Source organism: Pteronotus mesoamericanus, unplaced genomic scaffold (assembly GCF_021234165.1).
Source record: "Pteronotus mesoamericanus isolate MK-2021 breed Mesoamerican mustached bat unplaced genomic scaffold, CSHL_Meso_final scaffold_705, whole genome shotgun sequence".
Lineage (NCBI taxonomy): Eukaryota > Metazoa > Chordata > Mammalia > Chiroptera > Mormoopidae > Pteronotus > Pteronotus mesoamericanus.
Genome location: NW_026555326.1, coordinates 14,188,198 through 14,209,744, shown reverse-complemented (window position 1 = coordinate 14,209,744; position 21,547 = coordinate 14,188,198). Strand labels below are relative to the sequence as shown.

At 37.5% G+C, this 21,547-nt stretch overlaps 2 protein-coding genes across 5 annotated transcripts in view; one reads left to right on the top strand and one right to left on the bottom strand.

The window, feature by feature from the left end:
- ASH1L (ASH1 like histone lysine methyltransferase) overlaps window positions 1-21,547 on the bottom strand; it is a 220,978-nt gene that overhangs the window by 183,629 nt on the left and 15,802 nt on the right. For all 4 annotated transcript variants that reach the window (XM_054563173.1, XM_054563170.1, XM_054563171.1 and 1 more), the window contains one exon: window positions 10,813-11,333. In XM_054563173.1, coding sequence (XP_054419148.1) covers window positions 10,813-11,232 — 420 coding nt within the window. In that variant the 5' untranslated portion in view covers window positions 11,233-11,333. The remainder of the gene's footprint in view (window positions 1-10,812; window positions 11,334-21,547) is intronic.
- On the top strand, window positions 18,658-18,909 carry LOC129062304 (ATP synthase subunit f, mitochondrial-like). The gene has a single exon (XM_054563179.1). It carries the CDS (start codon window positions 18,658-18,660, stop codon window positions 18,907-18,909), a length of 252 nt encoding a protein of 83 aa, XP_054419154.1.

The window sequence follows — 21,547 nt, the reverse complement described above, 5'->3', positions numbered from 1 at the left end:
AGCAAGGTCTAAAGACAAATGAAAAACTGAAAACAATACATGAAACCCTTAAAACCCATATTTCAAAGGTCTAAAGAGGCTCTCTTAGTCCTTGTATGGAAAAATTTCACAATACAGTGTTGGGAGAGCTGGACAGCTACATACAAAAAACTGAAATATGATCATCAGGGGACACCATACACAAAAATAAACTCAAGATGGATAAAAGACTTAAATATAAGTCGCAATACCATGAAAGTACCAGAGGAGAACATTGGCAGGAAACTCTCAGATATCCCATGCAGCAATTTTTTCACAGATATATCCCCTAGAGCAAGGGACATAAAGGAAAGAATAAACAAGTAGGACCTTATCAAAATAAGAAGCTTCTGCATGGCTAAAGAAAACGTCAGCAAAGTGAAAAGGGGGCCAACTGTATGGGGAAATATATTTGTTAACGATATACCAGATAGAGGTTGGATCTCCAAAATATATAGAGAACTCACATGACTCCACTCAAAGATGACAAACGATCCAATTAAAAAATGGGCAAAGGATCTGGGCAGACACTTTTCCAAGGAAGAGATACAGAGGGCCTAGAGACATTTGAGAGGATGCTCGGCATCACTAGCCATCAGAGAAATGCAAATCAAAACCACAACGAGATACTATCTCACACCAGTCAGAATGGCCATCATAAACAGATCAACAAACAAGTGCTGGTGAGGCTATGGAGAAAAGGGAACCCTAGTACGTTGTTGGTGGGAATGCAGACTGGTGTGCAGCCATTGTGGAAAGCAGTGTGGAACTTCCTCAAAAAGCTGAAAATGGAACTGTCTTTTGATCCAGTGATTCCCCTGCTGGGACTATACCCTAAGAGCCCCAAAACACCAAATGCACCACAATGTTCACAGCAGCACAATTTACAATAGCCAAGTGTCAGAAGCAGCCTAACTGCCCATCAGTAGATGATTGGATCAAAAAATTATTGTACATTTACACAATGGCATACTACGCAGCAGAAAGAAAAAAAGAATTACTACACTTCACAACAGCATGGATGGAACTAGAGAGCATTATGCTAAGCAAAATAAGCCAGGGGGCGAAAGACAAATACCATATGATTTCACCTATAAGCGGAACCTAACCAACAAAACAAAGATGCAAGGAAAATAAGACCAGCAACATTGAAAGAAAAAAGAAACCAAAAGAGTCAAGAGGGAAGGAGGGAGGGGTGGGCAGGGAAAGGGAAGGGAAGGGTCAAGTCAAGGAACATATATCAAGGACTCATGGACAAAGCCAAAGTGGCGAAGGACTAAGGAAGGTAGATGTGGGAGGTGGGCAGGGGAAAGTGGTGGTGAGAAGGTGGAGATAGATGTATTTGAACAAAAAAAAAATTATTTTTAAAAAGTCAAAAAAAAAATTCACAATAAAGTGGGGAAAAAAAGTATGATGCAGAACAATACACATAGTATGCTACTATTTGTATTTTTAAATGGGGAAGGGGGAGTGGGGATGTTTCCTTGTATATATTGGCTTGGCCAAAAAGTCTGTTTAGTTTTTTCCATGAAATAATACACACATTTTTCATTTTCAACAAACACGTTAATGATTTGAATATTTTGAGTATGTCAGCTATCTCCTGAGTGGCATAATGTTGATTCTTCTTAATTAGTGTCTCCATTTGATCACTATGAACTTCAACTGTGGAGCACTGTGCAGCAAGAATCTCCAGCATGAAACTGCGCAAACCACTTTTGACACATTTGATCAGTCACAGCATCTTTTCCATACACTGCACAAATCTTTTCTTTGTACTCCAGTTGCATTTTTACCTTTCTTGAAATAATAAAGCATAATATGCCAAAAATGTGGCGTATTTTCTTCCATCTTCAATATTCAAATGGCTACACAAAAATATACCAATTTTGGTAACATTTTTTTTAAAATGCATGCTGAAATGACAGCTGTCACAACACAATCTAACAAAATTGTTTTCAATGAAGTTAAAGACAACTAAGCACTACTAGAGCCCTAGTTGTGGGCAATATAAAGACAATGATGCTGGACTTACTTTACTGGAAGTTTCTTTGTATCAATTTTGGTCCCAAACTATTTGTTCTTAATGTGGTATTATTTTCCAAGTAAGCCTGTGATCCTAAAGGCACATTTATATACATAAAAGTTTTCTTCATTTTAGTTGAGAAATGCTTGTTCTACTTATCAGTTATCACAGTAGGGGCTCTTATACATTGTCTAAAAGGGACATCAGCACTGAATTTACTGGGGATGGGGGAAGAGAGTAGAGGGAAGATAATGGTGGTAACAATGTTTCATTGCTTCTTTTCCTGTTTTTTAAATTCCTAATCAATCATAGGAGTGTATTACCTAAACAAAGACAATTTATAATCCAATATACATACTCATAAACATTAAATTATCTGTCAGTTTCCCATGGGCAAAGTCCACCTTGCTATCTTAATTAGTTTCTGAATTCAGAGTGCAAGTTGAGAGTGATAGGGATACCTGAAAATCTCTCAAAGACTTAAACATAAGAGCTATAAATACAAAACACTTAGAGAAAAAAATAAGGGAAAATATTCATGACATTGGATTTGGCACTGATTTCTTGGATATGACACCAAAAGCACAGGCAATGGAAGAAAATACAGACAAACTGCACGTCATCGAAATTGAAAATCTTTGCGCAGCAGAGGACACTTAGTGAAAAAACAACCCACAGAATGGGGGGAATTTGAATTATATACAAATATATAATGAAATCTAGCCCTGGCTAGTGTAGCTCAGTGGACTGAGTGCCAGCCTGCAAATCCCAAAGGGTCGCCGGTTCAATTCCCAGTCAGGACACTTGCCTAGGTTGCAGGCCAGCCCCTGGTAGGGGGCACGTGAGAGGCAACCACACATTGATGTTTCTCTTCCTCTCTTCTTCCCTTGCCCCCTTCTCTCAAAATAAATAAATAAATAAATAAATAAATAAATAAATAAAATCTTTTTTAAAAAATCTAAAAATTCATCAACAACCAAGTATTCACAGAGAATGAATGGATAAACAAAATATGGTATATGCACACAATGGAAAATTATTTGACCACAAAAAGGAAGAAATTCTGATACATGGCACAGCATGGATGAGCCCTGCAGATATTATGCTAATTGAAATAAGCAAGACATAAAGGACAATTATTATATGATTCTATTTAGATGAGGTGCCTAGGGTGGGCAAATTCATACAAACCAAAAGTAGATTAAAAGTTTCCAGGGGCTTCAGGGAGGGTAAATGGGAAATTATTGCTTAATGGTTACAGAGCTCTGACTGAGGGAATGGAAAGGTTTTGAAAACAGTGGTTGGTGATGGTTGCAACAGTGTGAATGTAATTGATGACACTGACATTAAATACCCAGACATATCAAGGAAGAATCAACAAGAAGGCATCACAAATCTATACTTTTTTTTTTTAAAGAATTTACTTAGTTATTTTTTAGAGTGAGGGGAAGGGAGAAAGAGAAGGAGAGAAACATCTATGTGTGAGATATACATCAACTGGTTACTTCTCACATGCCTCAAAGAACTGGGGACCTAGACCGCAACCCAGGAATGTGCCCTGACTGGGAATCAAACCAGCAACCTTTCGTTCACAGACTACCACTCAATCCACTGACCAATACCAGTCAGGGCAGGAGTCTATACTTTTAATAAATATCTTATACATATATCTTGGTATATACTTGCAAGTATTTCTATAAGACAAGTTTCATCGAAGTGACACTGTGTGGTCAAGGAATAGCTCATTTTAAATTGTGACATGTACATACAAACTACTCTCAAAAAGTACTATAGAAACTCAGCCTTCACCAATACCATACAAGAGTACTCATTTCTCTGACATTGTTATAAACACTGAATGTTATAAATTTTTTTTTGGTTTTGCCAAAATGTAACACAAAAAGATGTCTCAAAATTAATTATAAATAAACAGGTATACCTTAAACTTACACAGTGCTGTGTGTCAATTGTATCTCAATAAAACTAGAAAAACATATTTAAAATAACAAAATCAGGACCTTTAAAATTTACAATAGTTTTAACTTTTTTTAAATCCTTACTCGAGGATATGTTTTTTTGATTTTAGAGAGAGGGGGAGAGGGAAAGCCATATGAGAGAGAAACATTATCTCTTGTATGTGCACCCACCAGGGATCAAATCTGCAACCTAGGTATGTGCCCTGAAAGGGAATTGAACCTGCAACCTTATGGTTGGACGATGCTCCAACCAACTGAGCCACCCGATGAGGACTATAACTAATATAACTTTAAACAAAAGGCATTAAGAGAAGTTACCCCTTAATATTTTTTTAAAAGGAATGAACTTTAAACTTTAGTTACTAATGTGCCAGTTTATAAACTGTGAAGTAAAATTTTTAAAATATAAATGACATCCCTGAATCATTCAAAATAATAGAGGTGATGAGTAAACTACCATAAGTTTAACAATGTATCACAATAGCCCTAGCTGGTGTGGCACCATGGATTGAGCACCTGCCTGGGAACTAAACTGGCGCCAGTTCAATTCCCAATGCCTGGGCTGCGGGCCAGGTCCCCAGCAGGGGGGTATGCAAAATGCAACCATGCACTGATGTTTCTCTCCCTCTCTCCCTCTTTTCTCCTCTCTAAAAATAAATAAAGAAAATCTTTAAAAATAAAAAAACAATGCCCTGGCTGGTGTGGCTCAGTGGATTAAGCACAGGCCTGTAAACCAAAGGGTTGCCAGTTCAGTTCCCAAACAGGGCACATACCTGGGTTGCGGCCCAGGTCCCCAGGAGGCAGGCAGGTGAGAGGCAACCACACATTGATGTTTCTGTCTCTCTTTCTCCTTCCCTTCCCCTCCATCTAAAAATAAATAAATATTTTTTTTAAAAAAACCACTGCGTCACATAATTGAAGAAAGAGAGCCTTCCAATAAAGATGGCAGCACAGGTAAACACGGCTCATGTCCTCACACAACCCACACCAGAATTACAACTAAAATACAGAATGACCATCACTTAGAACTGTCAGAAATTGAGTTGAATGGAAGTTTGACAACTATGGAATTAAAGAAACCACATCCATCCAGACTGGCAGGAGGAGCAGAAACTCAGAAGGTGTTGGCTCCACATCCACATGTGGTGGATAAAAATTCAGAGGGGGTATCTTGGGAGTGAGAAGTCCCAATCCCACACCAGGCCCCCAGCCCAGGGTTCTAGAGCCAGGAACATAAGACACCATAACTTCTGGCTACAAAAACCTGTGGAAATTGAGTCAGTGGAAGAAATGCCTGGAGTGGCAAGCAGTTGCCCTTAAAGAACCTACGTACGAACTTACTCGGACTCACTCCCTGAGCTCCAGCACTGGGGTAGCAGTTTGAAAGGCACCAGTGGCATACAAAGAAGAGCTGAAGTGTTTGGCATTAAGGTGGGAGCTGAGGGACAGCTTTCTCCCAGATAGGAAGGCGGGGGTGGGGGGCAGAGGCCACTGTTCCTTTTCTGATCCATCCCCTTACAGAGGAAAAAACAGATATTCAATCAGAACAGAATGAAGAAACAAGAATTCAACAAAATAAGGAGAGTATAAAAAGACTCGAGGACATCTCCAAAAGAGCCAACATCAAATCATAGGGATACCAGGAGAAGAGGAAGAGCAAGAAACTGAAAGCTTATTTGAAACAATAATGAAAGAAAACTTCCATAATTTGGTGAAGGAAATAGATATTCAAGTCCAGGAAGCATAGAGAGTCCCAAACAAGTTGGACCCAAAGAGGACCCCCCAACCAGACACATGATAACTAAAATGCTAAAGGTTAAACACAAAGAAAGAATCTTAAAAGCAGCAAGAGAAAAGCAGAGTGTTACCTACAAAGGAGTTCTCTTAAGACTATCAGCTGATTTTTTGATAGAATCTTTTCAGGCAAGAAAGGACTGGCAAGAAGTATTCAAAATGATGAAAAGCAAGGACCTACTATCCAGATTACTCTGTCCAGCAAAGCTATCATTTAGAAAGGAGGGGCAGATAAAGTGCTTCCCAGACAAGGTAAAGCTAAAGGAATTCATCATCACCAAGACATTATTACATAAAATATTAAAGGAACTTATTTAAGAAAGAGAAAATCAAAACTATGACCATTAAAATGACAACAAACTTAGAGTTATCAACAACTGAACCTAAAAATCAAAACTAAAAACTAAGCAAACAACTAGACAGGAACAGAATAATTGACATGGAGATCATTTGGAGGGTTATTAGCTGGGAGGGAGAAGGGAGAGAATAGGGGAAAGGGTACAGGTATTAAAAAGCATAATTGGTAGATACAAAATAAACTGAGTGATGTTAAGTATAGTATAGGAAATGGAGAAGCCAAAGAACTTGTATGTACAACCCATGGACATGAACTAGGGGGGTGAGGACTGTTGGAGGGAAGAGGGGTACCAGGTGGAGGGGGGAAAAGAGGAAAAAACTGGGACAACTGAAAGAGCATAATCAATAAAATGTTCTTAAAAAAATTATATTACAAGACAAAACATATACTCTGCATTTCTGTTTTTTTTAATTTTTTAAAGGTTTTATTTATTTATTTTTAGAAAGATGGGGAGGGAGAAAGAGAGGGAGAGAAACATCACTGTACGTGAGAAACACAGATCAGCTGACTCTTGTATGTGCCCCAATTGGGACTGGCCTGCAACCAAGGCATATGCTCTGACCGGGAATCTAACTGCTGACTTTTTGCTTTGCAGGACAATGCTCGACCAAGTAAGCCATGCCAATTAATGCTGTATTTCTATATTTTTACTGTAACTATTGCTTTAAAAGCAGTAGTGACAAAACTTAAACTACTTTTGAAGAATCAATATAGGGAGTTTGGTTGTGTTTAGTAAAGCCTTGCTTTAAAATAAATAAAAGACTTCTGGCCAAGATGGAGGTACAGGTAGACACACTTTGCCTCCCTGAACAACCAAAAGAGGGACAATAACAAATTTAAAAACAAAAAAATAACCAGACCTGTCAGAAAGTCCAACAACCAAGGAGCTAAAGAAGAAACATTCATCCAGACAAGGAGGAATGGAGACAGGAAACCGAGTAGAGAGGATGTGCAGCAAGGTGGTGGATGGAGGACACGGCAGGTGAGGCAGCGGCTGGTAGACCAGGTAGTCACACATTTGTGCGCAGATAAACCAGGAAGAACAGCAGAGAGCAAGACAGACTGCACAATCCAGGGTTCCAGTGCGGGGGGGGGGGGCAGGGAACCCTCAAAACCTCTTACTGTAAAAACCTGTGGGGGATGCAGCAGCAGGAGACACTCCCAGCCTCACAGGAGAGTGCGTTAGAGAGACCCACAGGGTCCTAGAACCTACACAAACTCACCTATCTGGGAATCAGCACTAAAAAGTCCCAATTTGCTTGTGGGTAGTGGGAGAAATGACTGAAAGCTAGCCAAGAGCTGATCAAGAGCCACTGATCTTCCCCCACATACAGTGTCACAACACAGTGTCCTGGGTTGCCCCACCCTGGCAAATACCTAAGGCTACACCCCTTCCAATGTAACAGATACACCAAGACAAAGAAATATGGCCCAAATGAAAGAACAGATCAAAGCTCCAAAAATACAACTAAGCGATGAAGAGACAGCCAACCTAGCAGATGCACAGTTCAAAACACTGGTAATCTGGATGCTCACTGAGTTGGTTCAGTATGGTCACAAAATGGAGGAAAAAATGAAGGTTACACAAAGTGCAATAAAGAAAAATATACAGGGAACCAACAGTGAATGGGACGAAACCGGGACTCAAATCACCGACTGGGAGCAGAAGGAAGAGATGAACATTCAACCAGAACAGAATGAAGAAACAAGAATTCAAAAAAATGGAGAGGCTGAGGAACCTCTGGGACAACTTTAAAAGTTCCAACATCCGAATCATATGGGTGCCAGAAGGATAAGAGGAAGAGCAAGAAATTGAAAACTTACTTGAAAAAATAATGAAGGAGAACTTCCCCAATCTGGCCAAGGAAACAGACTTCCAGGAGATCCAGGAAGCTCAGAGAGTCCCAAAGAAGTTGAACCCAAGGAGGAACACACCAAGGCACATCATAATTACATTACCCGAGATTAAAGATGAAGAGAGAATCTTAGAAGCAGCAAGAGAAAAGGAGACAGTTACCTACAAAGGAGTGCCCATAAGACTATCAGCTGATTTCTCAAAAGAAACCTTGCAGGCAAGAACAGGCTGGCAAGAAGTATTCAAAGTCTTGAAAGCCATTCATCATCATCAATCCCTTATTATATGAAATGTTAAAGGGATTTACCTAAGAAAAAGAAGATCAAAAACTATGAACAATAAAATGACAACAAACTCACAAGTATCAAAAAGTGAACCTAATGAAAGAAAGAAAACCAAAAACAAACTAAGCAAACAACCAGAACAGGAAGAGAATCACAGAAATGGAGATCAGAGGGCAGGGGGAGGGGAGGATAATGGGAGAAAAGGTACAGGGAATAAGAAGCATAAATAGTAGGTACAAAATAAATAGGGGAAGGTTTAGAAGTATAGGAAATGGAGAAGTCAAAGAACTTATATATACGACCCATGGACATGAACTAAGGGTGGGGGGAATACTGGTGAGGGGTGCAGGGCAGAGTGGAATAAAGGGGAGAAAAAAGATGGGACAACTGTAATAGCATAAACAATAATAAATATATATGAAAAATAAATAAATAGAACCCTCAAGGTTTCTTAAACTACCAACATGCTTCACAATAGTACATCTTTTCCTTGTTAGCCACTGATACTTAATCTTTTTGGAATCATGAATCCTTCTGAGGAGCTGGTAAGACCTACATAAAAATACATCCAAACAAATACACAAAATTCTGCACACGTTATCATATTCTACATGCAACCACACACACCGAAACCCTTTCAGCGATCCAAGGTCGTAAAGCCCTACCTTAGGCTACAAGGAGGAAAAGAGAACATTCACAAGAACCTTTCACATGCCAGATACTACATATAAATTTAATAGTTAATAAAACCATTTAAAATAGGCATTAAAAGTTCCATGTTACAAGTAAGAAAAGCTGCTACATGAATTTGATTCTGATTCTATAACCCATGCTCTTTCCATTATTTCTATAAGAACTAATTCAGAGGGTAGTAATATATTCAACATCCTATGCTAAAATAACTGCTGGACAAATAAACACCTATCCATCACCAGCAGTTTTGTAAGTATACAGATACCTTCCCTCAGAAACCAGACTGCACTCTACTATAAACAAGACACATGGGATATAAACCACTTAGATATGAGAGGAAGTACATATTGTGGATAAAACCATTTCAGTACAAAACCTCATCAATTAGCAATGAGTATTTTTAAAACAGTACAGAAAGACAATCATCCTACAGCCCTTTACAAGTTAGCTGTGCAAATAAATATAACATTGTTTCAAGTAAAGAGATCTAAATAAAAATCTTTTCTCAATCAACCTGAAAATTCTTGAGATCAGCAAAAACAGGTATCTTTATTTCAGAGATGAGGAAAATAAGGTTAATGGTAGATTAATCAACTTAGCTAATAAGATTCATCAAATTATATAATTTTTTCTCATGAATTGGTACAATGCACGTTTTTCTTGACTTAAAATATAACTCATCAATAGTTCATTTTATCAACAAAACTTTCTAAGCCACAAAATATTTCTATGATCTTGAGTAGGATAACAACTATTAAAAATTTCTGTATGCAAAAGCAATTTGAAGAACAAAGAGCTTGCATCATTATTGTTTCTGGTAACATGCAGAAAGCACATGACGTTGATGTTAAGGAAATTAATAGTAAAAATCAAGATACTTCACGCAGTCAGGAACATTAAAAAATCTCGGCCAAAATATTCAGCCAATTTTCTCTGCCTACACTGTTGTACTTATATATGCATACAATTTAAATCTTGTAGGAACATATGGTGTCTACAACCTGAACTTAGCTTTTGTGTACAGTGATTTAACTTATGGTCAACAAGTAATCTAAAACACACTTAACATCTTTACAGACAGAATAAAAGGAATTATTAAAAATTAATTATTATATATGGATAAGTGGGGAGAAAGAGGACACAATTTTTAAGATATTAACTTGTCTTATGAGGAACAAAAAGAATTAATACTTGTATAAAACAACTGATTTAACAAAAGTTTGGTGATTAACAGAGACTTGACTTGGGGTGGTGAATGCACAAATACTGTACAGATGATGTGTTGTAGAACTGTGCATATCAATCCTGTATAATTTTGTTAACCAGTGTCACCCCAATAAATTCAATAAAGAGGGACAAAAAGCTTCCAACACATATTAGTGAACTGGATCCTCACAACCATCCTAAAAGGTAAGTGGTATTATAATCATTTAAGATCTTTGAGCCTGTTTCTTCTCTATTGTTTTGTCTATGGTCACATTGCTGGTAAGTAGGAAGGCAAGAGTCAAATCTAGCTTTCCTACCTACAAATATAGTATTCTTTCTGCTATGCCAGTAGAAGCAGGAATCTGGGTATATCCCATTTAAAATATATGCCATAATTTTGCAAATGCAAATACATATACGGTAATACTATCACTCCTATCTCTGATAAGCCTCAAAGCCTATTTCGGGCTTACAAAATAGGCTATTTTGAAATAACATATAAAGATTAAAGTCAAACTTCATGAAATATGTATATAGGTTAGATAAAAATTAATCAAGAAGTCCAAATATCATCACCATATATTGTTGAGAATTCTACTTACTCGTTTTGAAGGACAGTGTTCATTCTTTTCATCGGTCATCTTTGCACTTTTAAGTGCTTTCCTTGGGTGCTTGATAGTTGTTTTTATGGCAGGTCGACATACATAGTTCTCCAAGTTCTTTGGAGGTTTTTTAGTTCTCTTAGCCTGAAGACCAATTTTCAATTTTAAATTTCCCTCCGAAAAGTTTGTTTCTTTCACTGAAAACTGCTGCTGTGCATCAGTCAAACCATCGTCTTTCCCTGCTTCAATGTTTCTTTCCCGACTCCACTTGCGAAGGCCCTCGTCCTCCTTTGTGTTGTTTTCTAGCTCTTCTTCTCTCTTGCTGACCAGTGTGCCAATATTGATAGCAGAGGGGCTCTTTCTTGAAAATCCTTCGGAGTCAGAACCCAATCCTAACATAGCAGTATTTCTAGGGTCCATCACAAGTGTATGTTATTGCCAAGGAATCCTATGAATATTTTACAAAACTGTGTTCCATAGAAAACAGGAATCTCCAAAACTTGCAACCAGCATCTCTTTCTCTGCAGGACAGACCATAAGAAAAATTTATCAGATTAGAAGTAACTAATGATTAACATGAGAAATGGGTACAGGGAGAGGGGACAAGAAAGTCAGGAAGAACCCAAAATCACAGTTAAAACAAATCAAAATGCAGTTCAAAATGAATTTAAATTCAGTTAGTTATGATAGATTTAAAATTTCCAAATAAGTTTACTATTCTACAGCTATTATAAACAAGCTATATTAGTATGGTGCAAATCAATGTTTAAGAAACACTGTCATAACTCAACCAAAAATCTTCTATAAACACAAGCCAAAGATAAATACATATTTTAGCACTCCTCAGTAGTAAATATTAAACTGAAAACAAAAGGTTTCATTATTCTTTTTTTAAAAAGATTTTTATTTATTTAAAGAGAGGGGAAGGGAAGGAGAAACAGAAAGAGAGAAACATTGATGTGTGAGAGATAACTGGTACAAAGACTGGTTGCCTCTCACATGCCTTTAGGCCCAGCCCCAAACTCAGGCATATGCCCTAGCCTAGAGTCAATCCAGTGACCCTTCAATTCACAGACCAGCACTCAGTCCACTGAACCACACCAGCCAGGGCACATTTTCACTATTCTTGAGTATCGATAAGCTAGTCTCTTTTTCAAGCATATATCCGAAAGAAGATCCAGGACTAGTATCTGGAAGAAGAAGAACACCCTATCCCTTAGAAAGTCCCATTTTTGAAATAGAGCATTTTATAGTTTAAACTATGTGCCTTAAGACTTTTCTTTCCAACAAGATTATAAGATTCTCAAGGACAAAGACCATGTAATTGTTTTGTAACTCCTACAAGGAATTTAAGTAAAATGTATAGCCCAAGTGACTGGCACATAGCATGGCTCAATAAAAGGTATCAACAATTTATTGTTATTACTATTAATAATAGTATCAGCAGCTTTCTAAGTAGTTACTCAACAAATATTGGCCAACTGACTAAAACTTAAGTTTATTCCCACTTTATTCATTCACACAAGCACTGAAAGAGTAATCCTCCAATCAGTTCACTGTGACACTTCTCGCTGTCTCCTACTTCATATACTAATATTTCACAATGGCACCTAAGGCTTTTCCTAATCTGGCTCTGATTATCCAAACTTATTTATCCTTCCTTATCAACACACAGGCCCTATGATTTAGTCTATTCAGTTTTCTTTACTGTCCCTAAAATGATGTTCATTTCTGCTTCTGTGCCATGTATTTTATTCCCCTTTAAACAAACAAAGTTCTGTCTTCTTCATGATGGGTTCACAATCCTGAAATTCAAAAGTCTGAAACCAAATGTATTTTCATAATTCACTAGTGACAAAACCTGATGCGATCTGATATGGATCCATTTTGGTCTTAATTACCACTGTTTCTATGAATTGTCATACATTTCAGCGGTGAATTATTTACGTGTTTGATTAAGGAGAGATACTCTAACACCACAGTGGAAGTAACCTAATATACATTACCTTTCTAAAAGCATCAAAAAAACTTTTGGATAATCGATTGTTGACCTATGCTCTCATACCTGTATTTAAGCCTGTACTGACATGATTCTTCCCTGAATACTTGTTTTCCATATAGGACAACAGTTTGGGTAATTTTTAAATTCTTGCTCCATATTTATCAGCTGCACTCCCAAATAGACTATAATTAATATGTAAGCTTGATGTGGGTAGGCACCTCTTCTGGTTTGTCTACTACATCCCCAGCACCTGGAACAGTAAATATCATGTATTTTAGTACCCAGTAAATAGTGGAAGGTAAGAAGGAAGGAAGGAATTTTTAAGGTCCCTATAGCTTCTAATACAATGTTTTGCATGTAGAAAATGTTCCTTTTTTTTTTTTGGAATAACATGATTTCATCTTGTGTTATAAATAAGAAACCTATATATAAATTTTTTATTGTATGTTAACTATAATTCATATTAAGTGATGTTCTGTAAACTTACCAAAATATCTTAATTGCACTAGTAAACTAGCTTCCAAATCTTATATCTCTTCTCTGTGCCATCAAAAATGGTCACTGCCCCCCACCAAAAATCATACTCACTAATCTCACTTTATATTCATGACCACTAACCTTATGTGGCCCTTAGCATTTTAAATCTATTCACATCACCACCACTCTTCTGGATAACTATATCATATTATCTCCACTCACTCATTTTGCTTCCAATCTGATGATGGCAATAGAAACAATCAGAAGAAAACTGCCACAACTTCCAACCATATTATCTACACACTTGTTTGCTTTTTCTATCATAATGTATAAATTGTCTCTACAACCAACCCACCACTTGAGGAATAAATCCTATCCCTGTTGCCTTCTAAAGAGCATTATTCAGGCAACTATCCCCTTTTTCCCATATATCATCAGTTTCTCAGCATTCCTCTAGATAATGCAATCAGAACAAAAACACTGTAACGGGGTGCTGAGCTGGAGGTCCCTTCAAATGGAGAAAACTCCCATTGCTATCGCTAGGGGGATAAAAGCAGAGTAGGGCCAGTGAAAGCTACTCTGCGTATCTCAAGAACTTGGCCAGTGTTAGTAATGCTAAAAGCTGTGCCTGCTTGGAGCCAGGGAGATGGGCTAGACTCTAACCTCTGATGTGATGTAGCTGTAAGGGCTTCCTGCATCTGTGAGAGCAGCTCGGCGATGGCTCCTATGTCACGGGGCCATGCTTGCCTGGACTACCACTGGCAGCTGAGAAAGGCAAAAGAAACTGGATTACTGGCAGGTGTAACGCAGCGTGGGAGTCGGAAATGGTATTATGGAGGAACACCCGTGCTGGGATGTAAACCCAGCCTCGGAAGCCATGCTGGGGCTTAACCATGCTCTCTTGACCACACAGTTTAGAATAAACAGAAAAGCAGGGTGTAGCAGCTCTGCAGGGCTCCTGACCATGAGGCTGAGGAAGAAACCTCCCAACCATGTAGCAGTGGTGCGGGGTCTTTGGCCACACGGTTTGAAAGAATGCAGGATTCCCTGGTTCACCATGAGGAGGTGCAACGCAGTTTTGGATTAAGAATGAGAGCCTAGCGAGGGCAGCTTGGATGACTGGAAGAAGCCAGGATACAGATGGGAATCTGCCCAGCTAAACTACAGACTACTATTTCTTTTCCAGAGAGGCAAGGAAGAGGCAAGACTGTATGTTTGTGGGTGTTTCTTTGTTTTTAAAGGGAGTGGGATTTAACAGCGACATTCCACCATTATTTTGAACTTGTGTAACTTTTGAATAAATAGTTCTTTTCCTTTTTACCAAACTCTGGCATTGAGAGCCAGTGAGTCAGTTTTTATTGGCAGCAGGCAAAAAGAACCACAGAGTAACAGAACCCAGATGCGGGGGAAGGGGGAGGTTTCTGTTACCTACACTACAATACTTCTCATCTAAGAAAATTTTTCTTGACCTTGTATCCTCCATCAGCAATTTCTATTCATCTTTACAACAAAACTTTTTGGAAGGGTTGTCTATACTCCCCATCTCCAAATCCTCATCTTGTCTTTTTCTCTTGAATACATCAATTACACTTTCACCATTACATCTGCACAAACACTACTGGTCAAATTCACCAATGTACATCACTCAATTCTTGGTCCTCTCATCTTACTTAACAGGATTTGACACAGCTGAACAGCCCCTTCACTTCTTCACCTGACTTCCAGGATACTTCTCTGGATTCTTCTCTCTTACTGGTTAGTCAACCTTGGTCTCCTTTGCCAATCAGTTCCTCCTTTTCTCCCAGAACTCTAAACACTGGAGTGCCCCAGGACATGCCCTTTCCTTTTCTATCTACACTAAATTCCAACATGACAACATCTAATCTTTTGACTTTCAATGCCATCTAACATTGATGATTCACATATTTGTATGTCTAGACAGACCAGCTGTGACCTCTTCCAGGGACTTCAGACTCATATATCTAAATCCCTACCTGACAAGCTAACTGGATGTCCAATAATTAGGACTTCAAAGTTACTATGTCCAAAATCAATTTATCTTAACCTGCTCACCCACCCCAATGTTTTTCCCACAGGCCTCCACATTTCAATAAATGCAACAACCACCATAATTATTTAGGTCAAAAGATTCTAATGAAACTTGAATCCTTTCTTTGTCTAATGCCCCTCATGTCCATTCAGTCAGCAAAGTGTTACTGACCTTCAAAATGTATGAAGAATATGTTAATTATATCAATGAAATCATGACAATATAATTAGTGAGAACCCATTTTTCACTAATTTTTCATATTTTTCTTACTAATTTGACAGCTATCAATCAGACCCGAGACAGTATCAGACCCACTGTAATAGCTTCCTATCTGGTTCCTTGCTTCAGCCCTTCTAACTCTTTACAGTCTTCTCAATTCAGCAGCAGGGTGATCCTTTTGATGCATATTTCAGATTATGTCACTCCTCTGCTCAAAACCTGTTAAATGATTTCCCATTTCACTCAAAAGTTTTAGAAGCCAAAGTCCTTACAAAGGTCTAACAGCCCTATTTAATTTGTCCTGCAATAACCTCTACCTCTCTTCTATCTCCTACCAGTTTCCCCACTTAGTTCCAAGATGTGGGGATACAGGTCTCTTCTGGTTTCTTGAATACAACAAAAATACTACCATGCAGGGCCTTTGCACTTACTATTCTGCTTAACTAGAACACCTTTCTCCAGATAATTAACTGCATGGTTTGCTCTTTTTTTCATTTTATGCTCACTCAAGGATATGTTTATTGATTTTAGAGGGAGGGGGGGAGAGAACCATAGGTGTGAAAGAGAAACACCAATTACTTGCCTCCTGTATGCACCCCGACCAGGGACTGAACCCACAACCTGGGTTAAGTGCCCTGACCAGGAATTGAATCTGTGACTGTTCAGTGTATGGCACCAACTACGCTTCAACCAACTGAGCCACTCCACCAGGGTGGATGGTTTGCTCTTTTACTTCTTTCATATCTTTGCTTAAATATAACCTTATAGTAAAGACATTTCCCTGACAATCCTTTGGAAAATAGAAAACCACCCATCCCACCATCCTCTTCTCACACTCTACCCTGTTTCATTTTTCTCCATTGCTCTTCTCATCATCTGGTATACAATATATTTGTTGTCTGTATCTTCTCATTGGAATATGAAGTCCACCAGGAAATGGGTTTTTGTCAGTTTAACTAAATGTACTTAGAAGAGTTCCTGGAGCAAAGGAAGTGTTCAATAAATATTTGAATTAACTCCATGTGTTATGTAGGTTATATCTTATTGCCTTCAATTATCCTTCTCCAGTCCTCCCTGCCCCTTCTTCCTTGTTTAATTTCTAATGCCCATCCTTGGTTCTGTATTACTAATGAAATGACTGACTGGCCACATACCTTTTGAGTTAGTTATTAAAAGCAAATAATAATTTACACAAAACTGCTTTTATATTCACTACTCATAAGTACACAATTTTAAAATTCCCTTCAATTTTTGTTTCTTTACAATGAAAGGATTCCAGAAGTCTTTATATTTATAAATGTAAAGTTTTGGGTTGGCCAAAAAGTCCGTTTAGTTTTTTCCATAAAATGAAATACACATTTTTCATTTTCACCACTTTATTGATTAGGATATTTTGAGTATGTCAGCTAACTCCTGCTATTGGCTTCTAGTGGATAGAGGCCAGGGGAGCTGCTAAACATCTTCCAATGCATAAGACACCCCCACAGCAAAGAAGCACTTGGCAAAAATGTCAACAGTACCAAGGAACTTTGTAAACCACTTCTGACACGTTAGATCAGTCACAGCACCTTCTCCATATGCTGCACAAAATCTTTTTTTTCTTTTCAGTTTCAGTTGCATTTTCACCTTTCTTGAAATAATAAAGCATAATATGCCAAAAACATTGCATATTTTGTTCCATCTTCAATATGAAAATGGCTACACAAAAACTCACCAAATTTTATGTTTTTTCTTTTAATGCACGCTGATATGACAGCTGTCACAATACAATCTAACAAAAATGTTTCAAATGAGGTTAAAGACAACTAAGCACTACTAGAGCCATAATACAGAAAAGAAAAATGTGAAGGACCTTTGGCCAACCCAACGGAATTTCAGTATTTCTTGCAAAGAACTCAAGAGTATTTTCTACCAGTATTTATTTACTTTCAAAACATTCTGAAAAGGGTTGGGAAAGCATGATTCCGTTCATTTTTTAAAAAGGAAAAAAACTGAATCTAAGTGACACACATTATTAAAAAAATAACAGAATATCACTCAATCCACTGAGCCACACCAACCAGGGCCTTCCTCTTATTACAATAGCATCCAGCAATCTGAGAGTAAGGTCAGGTTGAAGTTAGGAAGCAAAAGCGGGGGGGGGGGGGGGGGGCATTTTTCTAGTTTCTGTTCTTCTGCAGGCTCAAGTTGCCCACTGTAGATACAGAGCAAAAGTTTCCAATTAAAATTTTAACACCTTGGCTATACCCTTCTGTTCCTTCACCTCCCTCTTTTCATCTCTATCCTCCTTGTAATCGATCTTTTTCTATAAAAGAAAAAAAATACAGTATCAATAAGCTGAAAGAGTTAATTTGAAAAAAATTGATCACTACCCTAAAAATGTATTTAAGAATAGAAAAATGTTTCCCTAATATGATCGAGTAGGAAAAAGACCAGTATGCCTAACAGCATAGTTCATGAACCCATTTAGGCAGCAAGACTAGAAAATCATGAATGGCAAACCCCACATACCAAGTTTCAGTATTTCTAGTAAAGATAAATCCAAATTCTGAAGATACTTCACAACAATGCTTTTTATCTAAATGTAAACTGCTTGAAAAGCAGTCCCTATAGCAGCTGCCAGAATGTTGTTTTTGAACTTTCAAAGCAATATTCTTTGTAAATGATATTTTTCAGCTTTTGGTAAGGTATCTATATAATCTAGGTTTTCCATGCAGGAGCAAGGATGCCATACTGTTATACAATTTGTTCTTCTGGCATGGTTCCGACCATGATATATTCAATTTAAAACACAGTTCCAAGGAGAAACACAGAACTAAGACTTGCAACACTCTCTTCATTTAAAAGACAAAATCCAACATTCATTTTCACTTGCAACTTTGGAATTTCTAGTATGTTTTCAAATCACAACAATCTAGAACAACCTGATCCAAATTCAAGGAACTCTAACTAAATCTATAGCAGGTCATACCCTGGTTTCTCTTCAGATTATATAAATCTTTCACCTTTTAAATCAATAGCATGAAGCCCTTTAGCCTAGATCATTTTAGCTGTGAACAAACTCTAGAAAATTTCTAATTATAGCCCGGACTCCAAGATGGCATCAGCTGGATCATTAAAGGAGAAGAGACTCATGGATGTCAAACTAGGGGAGCTGCCAAGCTGGATACTGATGCGGGATTTTACCCCTAAAGGCACTGCTGGAGCATTTCAAAGAGGGTACTACTGGTATTACAACATGTATATGAATGTGAAGAAAGGGAATGTTGCTGGAGTTTATATGGTGCTAGCAGCTTACATGCTTTTTAACTACTGCCATTCTTATGAGGAACTCAAACATGAGTGGTGATACAAGTACCACTGAGGAGGACCCAGTGTGGATTCCATATTTCTGGCCATTATCTTTGCACAGCATCTCTGAATCCTTTCATACTGTAATTAGCACCTAATGAAAGATGGCTGGGTAAAAAAAGAGAGAGAAAATTACTAATTATATTAATAGGATATATACATTATATCAACATGAAGTATGATAATCTAACATGTTAGATACTACCTACAAACTTACAAAATAAACCACAATGCACAGTGATGAGTGCTACTTGCTGTGTATTCTGCAATATGCCACTAAATACCTGGCAAGCAATACAAATATGGAACTTCTAAACAGGAACTGCTTAAACTTGTTTATACCTCCATACCCCATTTCTTCTATAAACCACTGCCTACCCCACACCTCCTATACTAATCTCACATCCATTTTAAGTGACAATGAATCTGATAAAAATGAATAAATTCACTGTTAATACAGTGCTCAATAGTCTGTGAGATACCAAACCACTCTGGAAAACAATTCACTATGTTTGGAGACCATTTTGTGTAGATATCCTGTCTATCATAAGGGGTAGGAAGGGAACAGGCACGCTTTGATAGGACACTGCTTAGCAAGGCAATACAAAAATCAACTACACATTTTTAAGTATTACAAATGAGTTCCGATAATAGGGTCAGTATTAGTAAGTTAAAAGTAATAAAAATACCTAAAACTTACTGAGACTGTTAACATGTGCAAAGTTCTACGCTAAATGTTTTAGATAGATTATTTTATTTAAACCTCCCAATCAGCCCTGGCTGGTGTGGCTCAGTGATCTGAGCATTGATCTACGAACCAAAAGGTCACTGGTTAGATTCCCAGTCAAAGCATATACCTGGATTTCAGGCCAGGTTCCCAGCTGGAGGCATGCGAGAGGCAACTTGTGAACGTTTCTCTCCTTCTCTTTCTCCCTCCCTTTCCCCCCCTCTAAAAAATAAATAAAATCTTTTTTTTAAAAAAACCCTCACAATCACCATGAGGTAGCTGTTAATATTATTCCCTTCATAGAGATGGAAAACAGGTTAACAGCCAATAAAAGGTAAAAGCCCAGGTCTGTCTGGCTCTTCCTCAGTACTACGCTTTTTGCCTTCCAAAGATCAATTTTAGTTCTGATATTATTTCTCCCTGCTATATTTGGCATATTTGCTATTTGAAACTCTCACTTGGCTTCTATGATGATAAATTCTACTGGCTTTCCAACTACCTCTCTAACCATTCCATCATTTCTTTATGAATTCATCATTCATAATCTAACCCTTCATTCATTCAATAAATATTTCAAGAGCTTCAAAGTATGTTTAGAGAATTTTGGTACCCACTGTAGATACAGCCATAAGTAATAGAATGCATTCTTTGTCTCGTGAGCTTTGGATTTTAGAGGAGTATATTTATACACCTCTGTCTAGACAAATGACTGATCACATAAATAGTAACTATAATATAGTAACTGTGAAGATACTACTACATAAAGTAGTAGATCAAGGGAACTTGGAGAGATGGGAACATCTCTTAGAAAAATGGTTAACTTTAAGCAAGAACCAGTTTGAGTAGGAAATAGCAAAGCAAAATCTGGAGGCAAAAATTGTCCAAAAATAGGGAACAGTATGTGGAAAGTCCCTGAGAGTGTAAAGAAAGCACACAAACTCTGGATGCAGAATGTATAGTCTCTATCAGTTCTGCTGTATTAACTCTGAGAAAAGGCACTCCATGCCTCAGTTAACTCACCTGTGAATAAAAAAGGTTGTTATAGGGTTCAATGAACTAACATATGAAAAATACTTAAAACAGTACTTTACACACCTGTCCCTACCTTCTTCTAGTCTCAATTATTTCCCACTCTGCTAGGAACAAAGCAGGGACAAATAACAAAAAGAAAAAGCAAAAACTGATATATATGTATGACATATGTGTTTCTAAGTACTTTTCAGTTCAGCAAACATCTCTTCCTTCCTCTAGGAGAACATATACAGTTAGCTCTCTCTCCCTAAAATTCTCTTCCACCCCCTTCCCAGATGACTTGTTTATCTTTTCCTTCTCAGATTAAAGGTCACTTCATCAGGGAGACATTTCCTAACCCCCTAGACCAGCAGGTATGTCCCTGTTAAATGCTCAAGCAACATATGTAACTCTCTTAACATTATCATATAAGTTATATGCCTTACTATCCATACTTTCCACTAGACTATTTGTTCTATGAGAATAAAAATCCTGTCTGCCTTTTTCACTACTATGTCCTTAAGCAAAGTACCTGGAACATAAAAGATATTCAATACCTAGAGACTGAGTAAACAACATATATATTACTATATTTTTAACTATATAAAGAGAAAAACTAAAAAAGATTAGACAAAATAAAAATATTAAAGAATTGATATTTTTCTTTAAATATTATATAATCCCTTACTGTTTTTACAATTAAAAAAATAAATACTGTGTATATAGCCATGTAATTTGCTCTTCAAAAATAAAAGGGTGAGCAGTGTCCTAGTTTAAGATGTTTTGCATTAAACCTCTAAATCACTGACATTACGCAAGTCACTAAAATAACAAAATGCTTATAGTATCATCATCAACATACCAATAAAATTTGAACTATGTTCCTAAATAATTTACA